General features: G+C 43.0%; 2 protein-coding genes across 2 annotated transcripts; one reads left to right on the forward strand and one right to left on the reverse strand.

Annotated features, from left to right (window-relative positions):
• The first annotated feature begins 4,723 nt into the window (after window positions 1–4,723).
• LOC124705546 (probable serine/threonine protein phosphatase 2A regulatory subunit B''delta) lies at window positions 4,724–12,806 on the forward strand. Its single transcript, XM_047237248.1, has 13 exons — window positions 4,724–5,154; window positions 7,407–7,655; window positions 7,763–7,865; window positions 7,947–8,046; window positions 8,497–8,602; window positions 8,733–8,823; window positions 9,489–9,630; window positions 9,860–10,007; window positions 10,100–10,209; window positions 10,518–10,674; window positions 10,848–10,973; window positions 11,049–11,194; window positions 12,175–12,806. Exons 1-12 carry the CDS (start codon window positions 5,002–5,004, stop codon window positions 11,187–11,189), a joined length of 1,626 nt encoding a protein of 541 aa, XP_047093204.1. The 5' UTR covers window positions 4,724–5,001; the 3' UTR covers window positions 11,190–11,194; window positions 12,175–12,806.
• Window positions 12,807–16,198: 3,392 nt separating this feature from the next.
• LOC124708279 (pentatricopeptide repeat-containing protein At1g08610) lies at window positions 16,199–19,849 on the reverse strand. The gene is made up of 3 exons (XM_047239960.1): window positions 19,714–19,849; window positions 17,580–19,511; window positions 16,199–16,601 (listed from the first exon to the last, which is right to left on the reverse strand). The coding sequence occupies exon 2, from the start codon at window positions 19,460–19,462 to the stop codon at window positions 17,654–17,656; it is 1,809 nt and encodes a 602-aa protein (XP_047095916.1). The 5' UTR covers window positions 19,463–19,511; window positions 19,714–19,849; the 3' UTR covers window positions 16,199–16,601; window positions 17,580–17,653.
• Window positions 19,850–22,051: the final 2,202 nt, after the last annotated feature.

Genomic DNA, 22,051 nt, shown 5'->3' on the forward strand with positions numbered 1-22,051 from the left:
TGTGTTTTTCTTATTATTTAAGAAAAATAATTTCCTCTCATACTAATTTAGATGTTACTTTCAATTATTTAGAGAAATAATTTCCTCTCATTATCTTATTAAGATTTAATTTCTCTCATGAACAATATATGACCTAGGTTGACCAAAGTCAACCTCTTCATACTTATCATTTAAGAAAATGATTTAAATGAGGTGTAGCACCTCATACCATTTAATCCTAACATGGTAAAGATTTAATATCCTCAAACAATTCATATGAGAACTAAATGACCAGAGTCTCTATCTCATTTTGAAATGTTCATGACAAGATTTAAATGAGAGAGAAACTCCCATAGGATTTATTAATAGTTTTGGACAATATCTTTGACTAGAAATAGCCATATAGTCCTTTAATTAAACTAGGCCATGATCATTCAAAGTAGGCATGGCGTATTTTTGCAGAAACAATTAGTGTAAGTGAAATGTGATTTATAGGAGTTGGAAACAACTAAAAAGCATTTGTGGTTGATTTTTAATAATTATTCTAAGGCAGAAAAGTCCCTGTCTTGTTTATTTTGCTACTTTAATTCTACAACAGATATGGGTTTGAATCCAGTGGCATTGTGTAGAGAAAACTCTAAGCTTTCCAAATATATAAAATTTGTAAAATTTTGCCAAGTAGATTTGGAGAAAAAATAAATTTGAAGTTGGCACCAGTTTGTACTATTTCTCTATTCTGGAAATTAAATTCAAAAGTTGGGCTGGCGGGAAGCTAGGTGGGCTGCACAGCGGGTGAGAGGGATGGGCCGGCCCAGCTAACTTTTCAAACGCAGCGGGCCGTCTGACGAGGTAGGACCCAGGCGTCAGTGAGTTACTCACCCGAAGCGGTACGCAGGGCTTAGCGCCGTTGGATCAGACGACGATCGAACGGCGCAGAGGCGTCGTCTTCATCGGGGGGAGGAGTGTGCTAGAGCGGCGGAGGTAGGGGGTCGGCGGCGCTCCCAGGCTCCGGTGATCGACGGCGATGGGCTGCGGCGACGTTGTCGTGGAAGGGGAAGCTGATGGCGCAGACGGCTTCTCCAATGGTGGTCGCAATCGGCGGCGGTGATCTTAGCTCCGCCGCGGGCTCCGGTGATGAATTGGAGGGCTCCGGTGGGTAATTGAGCGAGAGGAGGGGACGATGAGGCTCAGTGGTGAGAGGGGAACGCGAGGGTGTGGCTAATTCGTCCAGGGGGAGCCGGCTTTTATAGAGGCCAGGGGTGCTGCGAGGGTGTGGGCAAGGTCGTCGACGACGTCGTCATTCCAGGGCGATGAAGGGGCAAGGCATGGGCTCGGATCGTTGGCGACGTCGAGGCGGTGCTGACGCGCGTCGTGGCGATGCCAGAGGAGGATTGGGCGAGGCAGGCGACGTCACCGTGTATCGCGGCAGATCGTGGCGGACGGTCGTCGTCCACGGCGACGGCGACAACGCTCTGGCGAGCCAATGGCGATGTCCAGGGGCTAGCCAGGGTCGAGGTGAGCAAGTGGGTGAGAGGAGAGGGTGAGGGAACGCGTGAGGCGACGGGGCGAGGAGGTGCACTGGAGCGCCCGTGTCCATGCCCGTGCGCGTGCTGGCGAGGCTGACCTGGGTGATCACGTCACGGCCTGGCGCGTGTGGTCTTCTCCTGGGCCAGGGCGTGCGCCAGTAGATGCAGGGGGAGGTGGGGGTTCTCCAGGACATGGTTGGGCAGAGTTGAGGTGAAGGGAGAGAGGGGTGACATGGGGGTGACTATGGTGGCCGGCATGGCATGTTCTGAGATTGTTTGTGCCTTTCTTTTGGTCTCTGAGGGCTTGGCACTGGTGTGTGAGGTGAGTCCAGGCTAGTTGACATGGTGGCCCAAGTTGGAGAGGTCTAGGGCTTGCACAATTAATACAATTCAAAGTGTATGTGACATGAGACAAGATTTTTAGAGCATGGTGGTGATGGGAGGTGACCATGCACTTGGTGAGGTAAAGCTAGATGTTTTGGGCACCAGGTAGTGTGGATGAGCACAAGGGAGAGAGAGGTGAGGTGATGGAGAGTGGGTGGAATAGTGGTTGTACCTCTATGGCATCATCTTTTATTATTTGTCAAGGTCTCATGTGTGATGATTTTTGACCAAAATTTGTGATGGATGTGTTCTAAATGAGGTTGGGCAGCAACTCATGGCATTGGTTTGATTTTTGAAACTGATTTGTGAAGATTCTAAACTTGGAGGGAATCTAGAATTGGTTTCAAAGTAGCATCTTGGGTTGACTAATTTGAGCAATGGTCAAAGATCTGGTCAAAGTGGTCAACATCAAAGTTGTTCATCTTGATGAGGTCTTGGACAAGGTGCAAAGAGTTGTTAGGGTTTGGTTTAAGAATCTCTTACTAAAAGGGCTCAAAGTGGGTAAGATAATATAAAGTGACAATTTGACTAATATCACATGTATGTTGAATTGGAATTTTTCTTTGATTTGATTCTGGTTTCTTTGATGCATTTGTGTTTGTTATTGATATATAAGTGTTTTACAACCAATGGCACAAGCCAAAGTGGCCTTGGTTGAAGATTTGCAAAAATGGCTAAATGTGTATGTGAGTAAAAATGAGATTTTCTCACTATTTGATTTCTCTCTTTTTGATTTGATTTTTCTTCACTCCAAAGTGATTCTCATTAGTTTAGGAACATTTCCAAACTATTGAAACCATTCCAAAAGGTCTAGCTCAAAGATTTGCAAAATTGGCCATAACACATAAGAGGTGATGTGTTAATTTGCCTTATTCTTTTAATTTGTTTTCCTTGCTTTACTAGGGCAAGGTTGATGATCAATTTAGTGTTATATTAGGTTTAGAGATGGTTTCACACCATTTGGTCAAGGTAGAAGGGAATGGGACAAGAATTGGTGAAATGGCTATGTGTCACATATGCCTCTATGCATATGTTGCATTTGATTTTTAATTTGATTGTTCTTGGCCCATTTGATGTTGTTGAATGTTGAAATGGTATATAGGAGTGATCCAACCATTCACATCAAGTCCTAGGATCAAGATTCTCAAATTCACAAATTTGCATTTTACTCTCATATGCCTCTATGGCATTTTTAGTTTCTTTTCATTTCTTTTGTTTCAACTTGGATTGGGTTTGAGAAGTACTAGATAAGGTTTATGAAGGTTTTCCAAATCTCTAGATAAAGTGGAAAGGCCTAAGGTAAAGTTTTACAAAAATAGCCATAGGCACATATGCCTCTTTCTTATTTAAATTCTTTTTATTTTATTTTAAATTGGATGGTAAAAAGGGGTATGAGGTTTAGGGTTTTAGAGTATTTCAAATACTAAATAAACAAGCAATCATGGCAATAGCACAAGAATTAAACAAGATCTCTATGTATCAAACTTAATTTAATAAAAGTTTTTGTTGGTTCCAAAATTTGGAACTAGGGAAATTCATTTTGTTTGAAATTTTTGGGATGTTACATTTCGTTACGGTTGTTATCGTAATCTTTTGTGCACGTAACCAGTGTTTTCTACCCACTTGTGTCATGGGCTAATCGCATGAGCATCTCGGCCCACGAACCCAACCTAATGAGAGAGGACTAAACCCAACAAATCACCCCCTCACACGCCGGTCACCATGGGCCCACAGATTTGCATCCATGCACTACCAATTGTTACGTTTGTTATCTCAATCTCGGATCCACTTTTTTGAGAGGAAAATCTTGAGTCTATTTAATTAGTGTTTTTTATCCACGTGCATCATGGAACTGTTGCACAGGTCCACCAACCCAGCACAACCGGAGACCAACACGAACTTATAAGATATTTTGGACCATCTCCCCAAAATACTAGTATGTTAGAAGGAGAAACCCTCACCTTTATAAGTTGCTTTCCATCTCCTCCCACATCCGACGTTACACTAAACACAATACTACTCGTTTATGTTCCTCTACATTCACGACAATCGATCAACTACTTCCTCTGTGTAACTGTATCATAATAGACAACGAGACATGCAACCGCCACAAACTTCACCTACGTGTCGGTTCTTTCACCGTCGACACTTGTATCTCTAGTTTCTAGTACGATATATGTGCATTAGCACACCTAACATTCCTATTGCTAGGCAGTTGATGGGCATTTGGCCGGCTAGTGTAGCGTAGTTTGATGAGTATTCGACAAAATATTATCGGTTAAGCCTTTAAATTTGTTGTCTGCCTAGGTTCAAAATGTTCTTGGGTCGGCCAATGCAGTTATGTACGGTATTCCTTCCGTTCGTAGTTACCCTACATTTTTAGATTTAGTCAAAGTCAAACTTAACAAGGTTTGACAAAAAAATATAGGAAAACCTATTAATATCTAAAAATAAAATTAGTACTACTAGAATCATGTTGAAATGTATTTTTATACTGTATCAAATAAATTAGCAATTATGGATGTTGATATTTTTATAAATGTTCGGTCAAAATTTAGAAAACTTAACTTTAACTAATGCCAAAATGCAGGGTAAATAAAAAAAAAAGAAGCCTTAAACCAGTTAATAGGAGTATATTCCAACGCTCGCCTTATATCACCGAGGAAATGTAGAATTGAAAAAAAAAAACCTGTTGGGCACACGGGACACGGGAGTTGAGCTGCAATTCCAGCCACATCGGTTCCATTAGGCAGACCGAAAGTGGCATCCGAAAGACGATTTCATTTTGCCCTCCGCTGTTATATCGACGCCCACCATTAGCAGCAGCCCAGCCTAGCACCACCATCTCCCCCCCATCTCCTCCTGCTGTCGCTTGCTTCTCCCTCCCGGCCTAGCTAGGGTTTCCACTCCACCCCGGCCCTCGCCTCAGATCCCGACACCGGCGACCCCCGATCCTCCTCCGTCGCCAGCCGCCGATCCCGCCGAGCTCCGATTTGCCACTCCTCACGCTCCGCCACCTCGCCCTCCAGCCTCTGCACGCGCTCGCCGGGGGGCAGATCTAGGGTTTGGGGCCTCGCTTGGTGCATGAGAAGGCTACCAGGGCCCTGACGGCATGGAGGTGGAGGCGGCGAGGAGGGATGCGTCGGCGCTTGACCCGGAGCTGCTGCAGCTCCCGGAGCTCGCGCCCGGCGCGCTCCGGGAGAACTCAACCATAGCCGACGCGCTCTACACGCAGTGGCTCGTGCTTCCCGAGACCGCCAAGCTGGTAACCTCTCACGCGCCATCTCGCCCTCGCCTGCTCCCTTCCGGTTTGCTTCCCTTCTAGATTGGCCCGGTTTTCGTCCGTAGATTTTGCGTCGCTACTGTGATCTCGTGTTGGAACTCGTGAAATATCTACCGGGAGTGCTTCCGTTGGTTGTTCACTTTGTGCTGCAGTTCGTCTGTACGGGTTTGTCTGAGTTTTTGCTGCAATTGCGAGCTGATGCTGAGGGTACTGGGCGGTGGTGGAGTATGGGAACATAGAAAGCAAAGGTCCCGTGGGAAGCTGTGATTGTAGTGAATTGTTCGGAAGTATACAACGTTGCCTGTTTCTGTGGGGTGCTTAGTTTCTGCGCCTCAGTTGCCATAGCTGAACATGTGTATACGCTTCTGAAGTCTACCATCTTTATGCTTTATCTTCATATTCAGGGGAATGAAGTTTTGGTATGATAGTTTAGTGTTGCATGTGTTTAGAAGAATGATGGACTTCAGGAGATGTGCTGTACGCTGATTTGCCTTGAAATGAAACATTTGCTGTTTTGTTGAGGCTGCGGTGGTGCACTGCTGGAAAACTGGCTTCAGTATCTGCTTGTCTCCTTGGGTTACTTATTAGATTGACTTCAGATTGGTTTGTACATACGTCGGTATTTGTTTCTGCCGAGCAATTACCATGTAGGATTTGAATGGAGGGACGATTTTCTCATTTGCCTGGCTTATATACTTCCAACTTTTGAGATTTGTTTGCAACGATACATGTATGCACCAAGGATCTTGATACTGATAGTAATCTGTTTGAGTATCCTTTGATGATGTCTGGTGCTCAATGGCTTTAAGTGAGATATGACTATCCGTTTTGATTATTTTGTCTGCTTTCTTATGTTGTATGGTGTCTTGGGTTATTTTAAATATTAGTGCTAGTGTCATGGTGTCTATGTAGCGTAACCTAGTCAATCACTTGTTGTCAACTCGGCCAGCAGCAGATGACATGACTGCTCGCCTTGACCAGCCAGTGATCCAGGAGACAGATGATTCCATCGCCTCCGGTTGTCAGCACTTTCTAGTTTGCAAATGTGTGCGTAGTCACCTCCCTGCTCACTGCTGTTGGCTGTTGCTTTGCAAAATACTCTTATACCCTCAGCTTTCTTCTCAGCTCCTTTCTCCTCCCTTATCTGTTCTGCTGCTTGTTGCCCATCTCTCTTAGCCCAGATGTCCTCTGCTTTGCTGCTTGTGCTGCCAAATGTTGCCGCTAGAGAAGGTGGGCCTATTGGTATTCAGGTAGGGGGAGGAGGGAGTGGAGGACTTGGATGTGTTTTTGTGCTCCGGTGAGGTTTTGCATCAAGTGGCTAGTGGGATATGTCTCACTTTCCAGTTTCACGTTGTTTTGTTCTATATTTGTTTGTCAGGCTAAGCCAAGTTGTATGCTCACTATGCTGCCACGATAACTATGCAGTTGCATGTGCTAGGCACATGTTTGCTTTTTTCATTTGTGACTTCTTGTTGGGCGGCAGGACAAAATATATTTACTATATGTTCTGGCTTCTTGCAGTAATTCATGCATTGCACCGTATGATTTTAGCTCAATCTTCTAGGAATTTGTAACATGTGTTCATGCTTGTTGTGTACTTCAATAGCTGTGTTGGTTGTATCAGCGAGTGTAGTCTTGAGTGGACTAGGCTGAACATAGATTAGTTCAGCATTTTAATTTCATATAGACGCTTATCCAATCAATATGGCATAGTGATGGCCAAACGGTATATCAACTGGTGCAACTGTACTTGAAACTGTTACAACATGCGCTTGAGGTGCTACTGTGCTAGAACTTTTAGTTTCTTGTGAATCTTTTTGGGCTCTGGGTTATCTCGTTTTTCTTTCCATAATTTATGGTAGTACACCTACAATTTTAATTGACTGGCCACTTAGCTTACCTTCTAGCTGATGCATAAATATTAGCATGACCATTGTTAGTTAAATTTGTTAATACACTGTAATTCCCTGAAGTATGTATCTGTGCTACTGTTTACTGCTTAGGCTGTATGAATCATTATAACTCTTTCATGTTCACAACATGATATTTTTCTTCATTGTTAATGATTGAAGTTACTTCTCTCTATCTGATGGACTGATTCTATGGATATGGACACTACTGTTTTGTAGATTAGAATTGCATAGGAAGTTGTGTGAATAGCACTAAATTTGTTTCTGTAACATACTTACGTGGGATGTATTATTCCTCATAATATTTGTTTTGTTGGCTGCTAGGTGAAGTCTTTGATTGAAGATGCAAAAGGCGGTGGCTCACTGAATGTTGCTGGGAGTTCTGCCAGCACAAATGCTGCTTCAAGTAGTTCTTTGCCATCAATGTTCCCGGCTGGTAGTGCTCCCCCACTTTCTCCTAGGAGCACTGCTGGCTCTCCCCGTGTTATGAGACGAGGATCTGGAGCTGGACCATCAACCTTGGGATCTCCTCTAAAAGTAGTCAGTGAACCTGTGAGAGAGGTTATTCCTCAGGTGCTTTTCGTCTGTTGTTGCTATTTTCAGTTTTGTATTTGTTTCTACTCTATTTATTTAATCGTCTTTCTTGTTAAACTTAGTTCTTGTGTTTGATGTATTTGCAGTTTTACTTCAAGAATGGGCGCCCTCCACCAAAAGATTTGAAGGAGCAATGTTTGTCTAGACTAGATCACCTATTTTTTGCCGGCGAGGGACTCCAGATACAAGGTGACTTTTTGTAAGGGTTTCATCTGTTTGTTCACATTAAAGTGCATTCTTAAGTTTGAATGTTTTATTTGTCCATATCAGAATTCAGACCAGTCATAAAAGATATATGCAAATTACCATCCTTCCTCTCTGGTGTTCTTTTCAAGAAGATCGATGCTGCTTGCTCTGGAACTGTAACAAGGTATGGTGTTCATTCAACACCTCAACCGTGACTACATTAGTATATGTTGAAATATTGTGAATCTTAGTTGCCCCGTTGTGTTTTGAGGATATGCCAAGTACTTCATGTAGCTTATTAGCACAGGGGCTTGCCATCTCTAGCCAATATCGTGAAACTGCTTATCCAGTTTTTGTAGGGACCATTATAATAAGCTTAGGCTCTGTTTTCTTCTACACTCCAGCAGGCATGCTACTCGATAATTTTCTTGCGCACATTTATAAATTGCAACTGTAAGCTACATAAGCTTATTTTTCACTTCCCCTTGCTTTCATAGTAACATTTAATATACCACCCATCTTTGGTGTTTCATGTCCATGCTGGTTTTTACCCTCTGCCTGCACAGGCACGCGCATAGGCGTTTAACGAATGTTTCCGTTTTGACACGAGTACTTTTTTTTCTTCTGAACTCAGGGATGCGTTTATCGCGTACTGGATTAATGAAAATAAGATAACACTGGATACACCTAGCCAGATATTTGAAATATTAAGAAAGCCGGGTTGCAGTTATCTCACTCAGGTCAGCGTTTCTTCTTTCCTCTGTTTGTTCTTTGTGTACATGTATATACTGAATACAACTGGACAAGATAATGATTCTACATTACCGTTTTTTCTTTAAAGGGAACGCTAATTCTCCATAATTTGTACAGGAGGACTTTAAACCTGTCCTAAAAGAACTCTTGGCAACTCACCCAGGTTTAGAGTTTCTACAGGGCACTCCTGAGTTTCAGGAGAGATACGGTAACTTCTTTATCAAAGTTACTTGGTAGTTGTTAGCTCTTCAACCAGTACTTTTCATGTCTATTGTGCATTGGATGTGCATTATGACTCATCTGTTCTATCAAAAACCAATGCCACATGTAGTTTATATAATGAAAAGAATTGATTCCTTGCAAAATGGGCTTGTTTGCAAATTGTTATGTTTCTTCAACGCAATTTCAGTATCATTTACCATAAATTTTCAGGCATATACCTTTTACGTTGATAGATGGAGTATAATTTATTAATGAGGCCTAACAATGTGTGTAAAAGAATAAGGCATCACGTCCTTCATTCTTTTGTTCGCATAGAGCTGATGAGAATAAAACTGGGTCTAATTTAGTAGGGAACTCCTGTACACCCTTACACTTTGTTATTAGAAAGTTAGAACTGAATGGTTTTGCTTGAAGTTATATATATTCATAGGAATTCTGTGTCGGTGTCAAAGTTGTATTTTAGCAACATAAGAAATGATATATTATAGTCATGAATGTCGGTATGCAAATATAAGCTGCTTGCAGATAGAGCATTGTCCTTTTTGTCAAAAAAATGTCACCGATTCTGTGATGACAAATGGATATTATGAACCAATGCCAGTGATGCTGCATCTCACTCATCTGCTAATCATGTTTTAATGCATTTTTCAGCGGAGACTGTAATATACAGAATATTTTACTCCATAAATAGATGTGGAAATGGCCATCTTACCCTCCGAGAACTAAAACGTGGGAATTTAGTTGCTGCAATGCAGCAGCTGGATGAGGAAGAGGACATCAACAAAGTACTGAGGTAATTAATGTATGGAATTGCATGCCCATTTCTATATGCAGTCCCCAAGATCTCTTGGTAGAACGGGTTAGCTACATACATATTGTGTTCTTACATGTGCTCCTCCATTATGGTGTTACGATGGCTCACATGAGTTTCGGGACTCCAGTTGATGCTACTTTATGTAGCAAATAGAGAAGACTTTATATGTTTTTTGTACGAGTTTCTAAGCTTTACATATCTGCTGCAGATATTTCTCGTATGAGCATTTCTATGTGATCTACTGCAAATTTTGGGAGCTGGACACAGATCATGATTTCCTGATTGACAAAGAGAATCTTATCAGATATGGAAATCATTCGCTGACTTACAGAATAGTTGATAGAGTCTTTGCACAGGTTAGTCCTTTGCTAGTTTATATCCGAGATGCTAGTTTGCAGTACTGTTAATGTTTTTTTGTATTTACATTGGTTGATCTACTACTACTCAGGTCCCAAGGAAGTTCACAAGCATGACCGAAGGAAAGATGGGTTATGAAGATTTTGTTTACTTTATTTTGTCGGAGGAAGATAAATCATCTGAACCTAGCCTTGAGTACTGGTAATTGTTTTCTCCTGTCTGATATTTATACGTCATGGTCTTCTCTTCAATTTGATTTTTAGGCATTGAACTTCCATCTCAAGTCCCAACATTTTTTAAATGAACATGTTGTTCTGAGTAGTATGTGATTTGCTGTAAACATGTTGCTTCAAGTATCCGATACCATGGTAAACCTGTGTACGTGCGTATCATTAAGTTGCGAAGTACATTTGTTTTACAGGAGTACATTTGCTTATTATTTGTAGCATGTCTACAACTCATCATCTACATATCTTTATTTATTGAAACATGCCAAACATGTTTTACAGGTTTAAGTGCATTGATCTTGATGGCAATGGCATATTAAGTACCAATGAGATGCAGTTTTTCTATGAGGAGCAGTTGCATCGCATGGAGTGCATGGCACAGGAACCTGTGCTTTTTGAGGACATATTGTGCCAAATGATCGATATGATTGGACCAGAGGTATCATCCTAAATATAATTGTGCTGCACCCCCCTCCCCCCACCCCATCCCCTCTTGTCTGGAACAGTGGAATACAAAGAGGTCCCAGAGCAATGTGAAGGAGTTATTGTTAAAAAATCATGCATTCGAAGCATGCCCTTAACTGCATTTGACATATCTGTTCCTTTCTGCAGAATGAGACCTATTTTACATTGCGGGACTTAAAAAAGTGTAAACTATCAGGAAATATATTCAATATCCTATTCAATCTCAACAAATTTATGGCATTTGAAACTCGTGATCCATTCCTCATTCGCCAGGTAACGTTGCTTGCCATAAAGTGTTCGAATCCACTTCCACCATTTAGTTAAAAGTTGGATCGGTTTTAATTGCAGGAGCGTGAAAACCCAACTTTAACAGAGTGGGATCGGTTCGCCCATAGGGAATATATTAGGCTGTCGATGGAAGAGGATGGTGAAGATGCATCAAATGGAAGTGGTGATGTGTGGGACGAGTCACTTGAAGCTCCATTTTGAATTATGTGAGTGTTCTTGTTTTTGGATGAACTTACATAAGTTGGGACATATAGCTAGAGTACATGAATTATGAAAATCAGGACATAGAATATTACCAGCATTGATTAGATTTCAGAGTTTCTGGAAAATTTTCATCAACCTTAGTCATTATGTTACCTGGCTACTTTCAACAATCTAGTGATTGCATGGATCTGTCACGCTTGTCTTTCATAGTCACACGCTTCTCCATGTTCCGTTTCTGAAAAAATGCTTTAATTCTCAACAGAATAAAAATTAAGTTATAATTGTTCAAAATGTTTGCTGTTGTCCATCTCTACTGTTCAAGAGATTACTATGGGAGTCACATGGGATTGTTTTGAAATGGTAATATTTACAGGAATAATACATTCTTGGAAAATGATAGATAGGTCATCTCGTCTGAATTTAAAATTAGCCCCTTTGATTCATATTAGCAGCAGTTGTAGACTTTGTGCCAGTCGAACATTTTAAGATTTGGCACCAATCAATGTTCTCCCTCCATCCCTAAAAAAGCTGCTCAACTTTGTCTAGGTGCGGATGTGTATAGACATATCGTAGTCATAGATACATCCGTATCTAGAAAAAGTTGAGCAGCTTTTTTTTGAACAGAGGGAGTAGAAAAAATTACAAGCATAGACAATTATCAGATAGATATTTGTAGGTTTGTCATGTATTTTCATAATATATATACTTTTGATTGAAAAAAGATAATGTCGTAAAAATATGGTCAACGTGTTAATTTGAAGGCCTCGGAACCTACTTACATTGTGAATCAAAGTGAGTATGTAACAATGCACCACTAGATTATTATATTTTTCTTCTATATATAAATGTGTATGTAACCTTGTAATTTGGCTGACGTTGGTATGAATAAATGATGATTTGATGAGAAAATAAAACAAATCTTGATATGTTTGCAATTTACTTGCTGAGCTGTTCCACAACTGTTCTTTTTTTTCATCAACAGGCCTCACCCCTAATTGGTTGGATATGGATGACATTGGTTGGGAAGAAGTGTAAAGGTTTTGGCTAGCGTGCGGAGGTCATTGCCGGCTCGCAGCAGTTTCAGTAACACCAAAGACTACTTATGAGTTTTACTGTGCAGGTCTGATTCGATATTATCAGTTGTCCAGTTGTGCAAACATTTTTGCTTGGAAGGAAGAATGGGAAGTTAATGTGAGGGGCCTCCTGCATACTGACAAAGCAACAACCTCAGCAGTCTCAAATGATACTGAAGTGGGGGACCTTTCGTGGTCCACCTTTTTCTCATTGTGTTCTGATTGTTGCTTTAGGGGGATGTCGGTTTATTCAATTGCTGTGCTCAAATTTTGGAGCTGAACTGTATTGTTTGGCTGCCGTTTTCTTTGTTAATTTGTGGATGTGCGAGCAAGCAATTCCATCATTATCTTCGATCATGGTATGTAACTTTCTGGTTCTGGTTTATGTTTAGTTGACTACATCGTTTTGTTGTGATTCTTGGTACATTTTGGGAGGAAAGATAGGCGTAAAGGCATGGCTGTGCAATGCCATTTGTAACATTAACAAGTAACTGTGCATTGGGTGCATAAATCTGAACAGAAAGGTAGATTACATTGGCAATTTGGTGTTTTGTTGTAGCATGTATTGAGATGTTCTTTAAGTCTGCATGCTGCGGTACTGACATCTGGTTTTGTGATCAACTGTCACTCAGCTTGTTGAACTTGCTGATTTGTCTGAACCTCCAGTTTTGTTTGAACTTCTGGTTTATTTTTTTGGCAGTGTGGTAAAAATTAAACATATTCCTTTTACGAAACCATCCAAGTAACTGATGCTGGTGAACCATACATGCCGTTCAGGTTCTCACCTGCAGCATAGTGCTGTCCAATTTTGACAAGCATGCTGGCAAAACGTGCATGCCGTTTAGGTTCTCACCTGCAACGCAGTGCTGTCCAAGCTTTACAAGCGTGAGCAGCTGGACTGACGCAGGCAGTCGCATGACATGTATTAGGCCCATCCACTAGCCGTCGGCAGTCAGCAGCGCGTTCTGACAGGCTTGTGTACCACGAATTCCTGCTAGGTATCCCCCCTGACAAGGATGTGCCCAATGCGGCACCGGCATTGACAGCATCATCACCACCAACCTCAGCTGCCTGACATGATTGACAGGGAACATTCTGGATTCCTGCGATATTTACAGTTCAATGCGAGTCAATGTTCAGGATTCAACATAACTCTAGATCTGCGTACCATCGCTCATTGCAAACTGGTTCATCTAATTGTTTAACTGTGACACACAGTCCATCGATTCTATTCTCTCTCTGCTGGCTCACGGGATTTAATCTCACCCCAAACTTTAACTAAGTTGGAGGAACACCATGAGATCGCCGGATCAAAGCTAGACTGTAGGAGCTCAGCACGACACCTGCCGAGATCGGTTATGTACTTCCGTCAACTGAACAAGGAAATGATACTGAAATATAGAACAACTTGATCAATGAATGGAGGTCGGCGATGCAAGAAAAATATATTATCGATGGGTTAATGAATAATAATGCAACTTTGTGGCTGGAAGACTGTACTTTGACAACAATTGCTTCATTAAATTTCATTGTGTAAACGGTCCAAGAAAGATAGATTAGAAAGAAAGGATTGTGTGCCACAAACTGAACAAACAGAGGTTCTCATTTGCATATGGGTCGTGGTGGTGGCTGAACTGTAGTCATGTTTGATCCTGTCCCTTGACTCAGATTGGACGGTTTAGATAGTTTCTTCCATCACTTCGCTTCCAAGCGGAAGAAAAGGAATCTGATTAAACGCTTAGTCAATGACAACGGGGATATCATAGAAGGAAATATTGATCTAGCCACGTTCATTAGTGGCTATTTCGGTGATCTGTTTACCTCGTATACTGGAGATCCGGATCAAGGCTTGTTGAGCAAAGTAAAACATAAGGTGACACCAGCGATGAATGAAACACTTCTTGCACCGTTCTCGGTAGAGGAGGTGAAAAAAGCGTTATTTAGGATTGGAGACATGAAGGCACCAGGTCCGGATAGCTTACATGCTATTTTTTATAAAAGTTTTTGCCCAATGGTAGAGGAAGATCTAATTGCTGAAGTCTTGCAGACCCTTAATTCTACGAAGATACCGGAAGGGCAGAATGATACAATTATTGTACTAATTCCTAAAAATGAGGATCCAAAGAAGGTGACAGAGTATAGGCCTATAAGTTTATGTAATGTTATATACAAAACCATGAGTAATCTTTTAGCAAACCGGCTGAAAGGTATTCTACCATAGATCATTAGTGAAGAGCAAAGTGCTTTTGTACCAGGGAGGATGATCACTGATAATATTTTTGTTCATACAATCAAGAGGAAGTCTGGTAAACAAGGTATTTGTGCGGTCAAATTAGATATGCACAAAGCATACAACCGAGTGGAGTGGAAATTCCTGAAAGCTATGATGCCGAAACTGGGTTTTGATATCCGATGGATAAACCTAATGATGGAGTGTGTATCTTCGGTAAGGTATCGAGTTCGTTTCAATTCTTATGAAACTGACTAGTTTGTTCCTACCAGGGGTTTACCACAGGGAGATCCTCTATCCCCACATCTCTTCTTGATTTGTTCGGAAGGATTGCCAAGCTTGTTATCTCACGCGGAAGAGGATGGATCTTTAATGGGTATCAAAGTTTATCTCAAATTGATATCTGGAATGACCCATGGATACAGAATAGCCCATATGGTTTTTATTACTGCCAGAGGAAACATAGTACTATCAAAAGTGGAGGAGCTTATTACCGGTTATTGGGATGAGGACATTGTTAGAGAAAACTTTTTGACTATTGATGCTAACAGGATTCTTGCTATACCACTATCAACAAACGGTATGGAGGATTTTGTGGCATGGAGATACGCAAAGAATTCTCTTTTCACTGTTGGTTCAACTTGTCACGGCGAGTGGAAACACCGGTTTGGGAGTAGGGAGAGAAATATTTATGCTCTAGGGCAGTCAAGCATAAATAATGTATGGGATTCTCTATGGAAATCTTCTGTTTCGGCATAGGTAAAAATATTTGCATGAAAATCTCTTCATGGTATTCTTCCTTGTTATGGTGTCCTTACAAATAGACATGTGCCATTATCTAGCCAATGCCCACGATGTGATATCCATTGTGAAGATATATGGCATACTCTCTTTGGTTGTGATAATTCTTTGGAAGTTTGGAGGAAACTTGAACTAGCAGATAAGATAGAAGATGCAATGCTAGTTGACCGAGCAGGTAGTGCTGTTCTTGAAGAATTGATAGTGAATCAACAGGTTGAAAATACAAGGGAATTGATTCTTACCGCCTCCTGTATATATGGTGGATGCGCCGCCAACTTGTGCATGGTGAGAAAGTACCTACAAGTTCGATTGCTACGATGTCCATTCGAGTAATTACAACAAATAATATAAAGGCAATCAGAAAATAAGAAGAGTGCATGGATAAAAGCGAAAGAAGGACATGTTATGGTCAGTGTTGATGCAAGTTTCAATCCAATAAATCTTACAGGTGGAACAGAAGCGGTCATTAGAGATGATCATGGGTAATTTATTGCTGCATGTAATGTTTCGGTCCAATATGCCATTGATGCAAACACCTTAGAAGCTCTAGCGATTAGTAGATGCATTGCATCAGCCAATGAGGTGGGTTGTTCCGATTGTTTACAAGTGACTGAAGCCCTTCAGACGGGAAGTTTCCCATCAACGGCGACGGCTGCTCTTTTTGATGATATTTATATCCAACCTTTTACGTTTTCTAGTTTTGAGTTTAGTTTCTATAATAGGAAAGCAAACTTTGTTGCTGATTGCTTATCAAGAGAGACGGATTCACTCCCATGTGTGTGGGTCAATGATCCGCCAAGTTTTATTGTTCCCCTATTAATTGACGATGTATCTATTATTTGATTAATAAACTCGCAACAGAGTTCTGTTGTTTACCTAAAAAAAAGTAGCACACAAAGCCCTTGGAGCACTAGATATCTTCTAGTCGCAATTGCCAAAGTTAGAGTGCATCTTACACAATAACTCATCCGTCGAACTATAGTGGCTAGAATGCAAACTAGAAGCTACAACAGCAGATGCATCTACTGCTAAGGGAACTATACCGTCGTCTTTCGTCTTTCTGAGGCAAAAAAATAGTCCGGCGTGACGGCAACAACAGCAACGCCACAACACCATTAATCACAACAAAAAACAGTGTTGCTTTAAGATGTGATGGCACGGGCAGAGTAAGGGCACACAATTTTGACATATGATCAACCAGAGCATAATTGTGCAGTAGCAGAACACCATTTTGCAAAGAACCATCAAAAGGAAGCATCATGGTGAGGTTTGGGACATCGATCAAATCTCATAGTCATAGAGCACCTGAAGAAAAATAAAGAACATGGTAAGGGACCATACGAACTCCCAAAACTACTATAGATCATTCAGTAAGTTAACTGTTTACTCTAGAATTATATTGAGGTGATAGTTCGAGGGTAAATTGATTAAGCCTCCGTCTGGTATCACGTTAGATTATGATAGCCTTGCTTAATCAAGCCATTTCTGTTGGGTAGCTATTCTTTGCTTGATCAAGCAGCAAGATGTAATATCATGTTCTAAAACATACAAGATGGAACGTGCAGATGATAACCATTGGGTAACAGAGTATTTAACTTTCCTGCAGGAGCTACAAAGTAAGCACATGACAGAGCGGCCAACTGAGCCTAAGCGTATTTGTTTATGCTTAATGGGTACTAAAGTCATCGGCTTCTATATCCATGATTATAAGTGGTCAGAGGTATGAAATCGGATTTGGACCTCTGATAGACCCCTTCTACCACGTTTAAGGGTGTAGGTACATGGTTCCAGAGTTTGTGGACCTGAGTAACTAAGACACGCCAGGTCGAGGACCTGTGGACTCTACTCTTTGAACATCACTAGAATATATACTCCCTACCCCTTCTACCACGTTTAAGGGTGTAGGTACATGGTTCCAGAGTTTGTGGACCTGAGTAACTAAGACACTCCAGGTCGAGGACCTGTGGACTCTACTCTTTGAACATCACTAGAATATATACTCCCTCCTTGCCACAACGTTGTGCATATAAGATTTTTAAGAAGCCAAACGATATTTTTTCCTACATACTTGGTCAAACTTTATGTCATTTGAAAAAATTCTTATATGCACTACATTTTGGCAAGGAGGGAGTACAATCGAGATTGTAGATAATATAAGTGAATTTCAAAATATAGCTGCAACAGCCTGAGGAGATGGCAGCAATCTCACACCTCAAACTTCATTCATAAAATTTGTAATATAAACAGCCACTGGATAAAACAGAAAGAACCTTGCGCTTGTACCTTTGCTTGGTGAGACGCTATGCGCAACTTCCAGGAATTATCTCCTAAGTTAAGCTGAGTTCCATACTTTCTGACTACAAAGTATCTTCAAGAACGCTATGCTCTAGTGGGAGGATCTTGCAGTCAACTAACTCGCGATGCAGCCTTTCTGCTTCTGCAATCTTGCCTGATTTGGCTACACTTCTGACTATAGATAGATAAAATGAATTACTGTTGTTTTTAATTTCTGATACCATTACTCTCAGTATTTCAGCAGCAGCTTCTGCTTTGCCATCTCTGCATAATGCCTGGATCACCATGACAAAAGTAGTTGTTTTAACCTGAAAGCCAAGAGCAAGTGTCCGATTCAAGAGCTGCAGGGCCTCTTGAGCTATGTTTTTCTTACAGAAGCCCATAATGAGTGAACCATAAGTAATGTCATCAGGACAGATCCCATCACTAGCCATCTCATCAAACAGAGCCACAGCTTTCTTCACCTGGCCCTTGTTGGCTAAAGCATCTATGAGGGTGTTGTACGTAATTTGAACCAACTGACATCCACTTTGTCGGATGCAATGTGCTATTGCAAGAGCTTCTTCAACCATACCCTCTTTGGATATGGCATTCAGAAGTGTGTTGTACGTCACTATATCAGGACAACATTTATCGCTAACCATCTTTTCCAACACATCAATAGCTTGATCTAGATGTCCATACTTACAGAAGTAATTGATAAAGATATTGTAGGTGGTTACATCAGGCTCACAATCTGCATGGTTCATGTGGGCAAGTAAATCACAAGCCTCAGCCCACCTTTTCTTGTTGCAGAGGGCATGGAGTAAAATGCAATAAGTTGTACTATTTGGCTCAAGGCCTTTAGCAATCAGACGAGTTAAAGTGGTCTTTGCATCCTTCAACCTGCCTGCTTTGCATGATGCACTGATAAGAGCATTGTAGGTGACGACATCTGGTTGACATCCCTCCAGAGCAAGTTCATCCAACAGTTCCATGGCACGCGTAGGACCACAATTTTTGCATACAAGATCAACAAGCAAGGTGCTAGTCATAACATACGGTGGCCAGCCTATTCTTAATTGCTCTTTCCAAAAGGCGATTGCCCTGTCATACATTCGCTGGTTGCACATGCACCTAATCAGAGTGTTAAAAGTAATGCCACTTGGAGAGGTACCACCATACCTCATATCCTCCAATACGTTCATCGCGTAGTTCAGCTGCCCTGTGCAGCAAAGTTGGGCAATCAGCATGTTGCAAGTGATAGTGTCTGGAATCCCACCTGAGAGCACCATAACCTCAAGAACGTCCCTGGCTTTGTTTGTCTTGCCAATTTTAACAAGGCCACGGATCAATCTATTACAACACTTGGAATCCGGAATCTGTCCATGTAGCACCATTTCATCAATCACGCAGCAAGCTTGGAGGAGCTTCCCGTTGTTGCAGTACCGGCGAAGGTTGCTAGCATAAAACATCCTTTTATCTTTCGGCAAATCTAACCCCTTGTCTGAGTTCTGACCCAAGCAGTTCCATGGCTTAGCTTGCGGGGACAAAATGACATTCTCAATGTCCATTGGTGCTCTGCCATTTCTAGGGGTTGCATAGTCCGCCAAGTCATCCCGCATTTTTCGGTCTGGGCGCATCACTACCACGTTACCGGCATTCTTCCGCTTGACTAAATTGTCCCCTGACCGTGGCCGCTGGTAAGGCCTCATCACCACTAGATCGCCACCATTTCTCTGCTCGGTCCTAGGTGGGCAATCCAAATGCACCGCGTGTGCTCTAACCCGTGAAGAGCTCATCGCTGATGCAGTGACAGTGATAATTGGCGCGGAGCCACTTGACCACGGACCACACCGGTGGTGGCAGCTTGCGACCCCCAAATGTGCCATTCTACTGAACCACCATGTCAGCAGGACTCGCCCCTGAGCGCGCCGCCCCCTGTACAGAAATTAGGAAGGGAAATTTTGAATCAGGGGAAAAGGATGAAAGAACAATGCTTCTCCGTGCCAGCGGATTAGCGAAAAGGCAAAAGGCGGAGCAGACGGGGTTTAGGGTTCTTGCTTAGGACTCCGCCGCTGAAGACCATGTCAAAGAACAGGCATAAGAAAGGTCAGTAGTATGGAGTAGAGATTGTAGTTACCGGTGGTAAGGGTAACGCCGCCGCTAGAGCTGGAGTAGGGAGACTGGAACGGCGCCGGGAATGGAGGACGGGAACGTCCCGAGCGGAAGAGCTGGCGGCGGCTTCGGCTTGGCCGGACGCGCCTCACCCTCCACGCGGCGAGCAAAGCGGTGAGGTGTGGGGAGCTGCGAGTGGCAAGAGGAGAGAAAGTGGTGCACGCCGCCGACGGTGGGAGGGAAGGAGGGCTCGCCTGGCGGTCATATCGGGAGCGCCCGGTGGTGGGCAGGCCCGGCGTGCGTCCGTGAGCCCGCGAGGAAGGTCGTGGCCAGTTTCGGGTAACCGGGCCGGCCCGCGCTTCTTTGGGACCTGTTTGGTTCCTCACCAAGTTTTGTTCCTTTGGTGTGACAAAGCCTCTCATGTGTGTTGCATTCGCACGCTTCTTAAAGCAGCTTCAATTTGGTTCGCGAGGCACATTCGACCTGAGCGATTCCAACGAGCCAAGCTCTGGCGAGCGAAAGAGTGGGTGAAAGAGCATTCTCTATCTCTAAGGTTTTGTGTGTTTAATCAGAACACTCAAATATGTGCTCAAGTGTGTAGGAATTAATTTTAGCACTATGGATGATAACCCACCTTTTGTTTTGATCCTATATCTGGTTCTTTTGGATTGGGTGTATGATCATTACTTTTGGTGGATGTCATCTTGTTGAGGAGAGAAGTCTTTTTGAAATGAACTCTACATGATGTTGGATATCCCTCCAGACCAGATTATCCAGCAACTAGCTCCAAAATTGTTAAAGCCAACCGATCTACCACGGCGTCATGCTGGGCCGGAAGTTTCAGTCCGGATGGAATTTTCATCCACCCCAAATGTCGTGCGTCAACCACGGCGTAGCGCTTGGCCCGAAGTTAGGCCGGAAGTTTGGGGCCGGATGGAATTTTCATCTGGCCCTCTATACCGTGCGTCAACCACCTCGCCACGAAGCTAACGATTGGCGGGGCATCTTACGACATGTGGACCGGAAGAAAACTCCATCCCCCGGGAAGTTCCCAATATTCGCGGGGGGGGGCGGGGACCATCCGAACTAAATAATGTCGGATCATCCGCCCCTCGGGCACAACAACGGCTAGATGGCCGGTACATGCTATAAATAGAGGAGCCTTCTTTCTCCTCAGTTCAGATCTGACCAACATGAAGATTTTCTCTCTCCTCCATAGATCTTGAGCTTCAAACACATATATCTCCCTCCTTAGTCAACCAAATCCTCCAAACTTGGGGAATTGGAGGAGGGCTAGATCTACCTATCTACCCAAGAAATTTCGTGATTCCCCTACTCATCCTTTGTGGACTTGGAAACCCTGGATCTCGTTTGTGGGATCGTTGTTGTTGGAAGAGCATCTAGTTCTAGATCTTGTTGTTACTAGTTCTTGATGTTGTTGAGAGCCTCTGTCATTTGTGCAGTTCGCCCCAACCTTGAGTGAAGGCTAGCCACCTCGACCAACGTTTTTTAGTGCAGAAGTAGGAATTCCTTTGTGGTGTGCCTACGAGGAAGAAGGTGACGCCTTTGTGGCGGTTGGCACCTTTGTGGCGCCACACCTCCTCAATATAGAGTCGTAGACGTACCTCCGTTTGTGGAGGGAACTATGGGAAACATATCGTGTCTTCGTTGTCTCCGTGCTTTTCACCGGCCCTTCTTACTTGTCTTGCATTTGGAGTTTACTTGTTTGTGCTCGCATTTCTGTAAGGGTATTTTACCCTTATCCATTATTTTGGTAACTATGACACCGTGCTAGAGTATTTGGTCTAATACATGTCTACAAGATGATTCCCGGGTATTAGCCAAAGAGGTATAATGGTGTATCAATGGAACAAGAAGGCAATGGGAGACCCCCCACTTCGATGAAAAATCAACAAGAGAGTTTCAGCACTTGGCCGGTCAGTGGCCCGGTCAAACCGGCCCTAGCACCGGCCATCCCGGCGCCGACCGGCCCCAGGACTGGTGCCAACCGGGTGGTGTCCAGTAAGCTTGGAGAGCTCGTCCGGTCAGGGTCCGGTCGCCGACCCGGTTTGGACCGGCCGATCCGGTCCCAGGCCCGGTCGGACCGGGTGGAGGACCGGGCGCCCCGACGCTCAACCGGCCACTGCCCTGACGATGTTATGCGGGACAACTCCTAGCTCCGGTCCCAGGCCCGGTCTGACCGGACCCTACGCCGGACTGCCCAGTCCCTGGCCCGGTTGACCGGGCTGCTCGAGAAAACTGCTGATGTGGCAAGTCATCAACTGCCATATTTCAAGTGACACTATATATACCCCTTCTTCTACCTCTGAAGGGGTACGCACTACACTACAAGCTGTTCTTGA

Source organism: Lolium rigidum, chromosome 4 (assembly GCF_022539505.1).
Source record: "Lolium rigidum isolate FL_2022 chromosome 4, APGP_CSIRO_Lrig_0.1, whole genome shotgun sequence".
In the NCBI taxonomy this organism is placed as follows: domain Eukaryota; kingdom Viridiplantae; phylum Streptophyta; class Magnoliopsida; order Poales; family Poaceae; genus Lolium; species Lolium rigidum.

Coding starts and splice junctions, on each gene's coding strand:
- LOC124705546 (XM_047237248.1), top strand. CDS start 5,002: ATGGAGGTGGAGGCGGCGAGGAGGGATGCGTCGGCGCTTGACCCGGAG. Junction 10,675..10,847: donor TCGATATGATTGGACCAGAG/GTATCATCCTAA, acceptor TCCTTTCTGCAG/AATGAGACCTATTTTACATT. Junction 10,974..11,048: donor ATCCATTCCTCATTCGCCAG/GTAACGTTGCTT, acceptor TTTTAATTGCAG/GAGCGTGAAAACCCAACTTT.
- LOC124708279 (XM_047239960.1), bottom strand. CDS start 19,462: ATGGCACATTTGGGGGTCGCAAGCTGCCACCACCGGTGTGGTCCGTGG.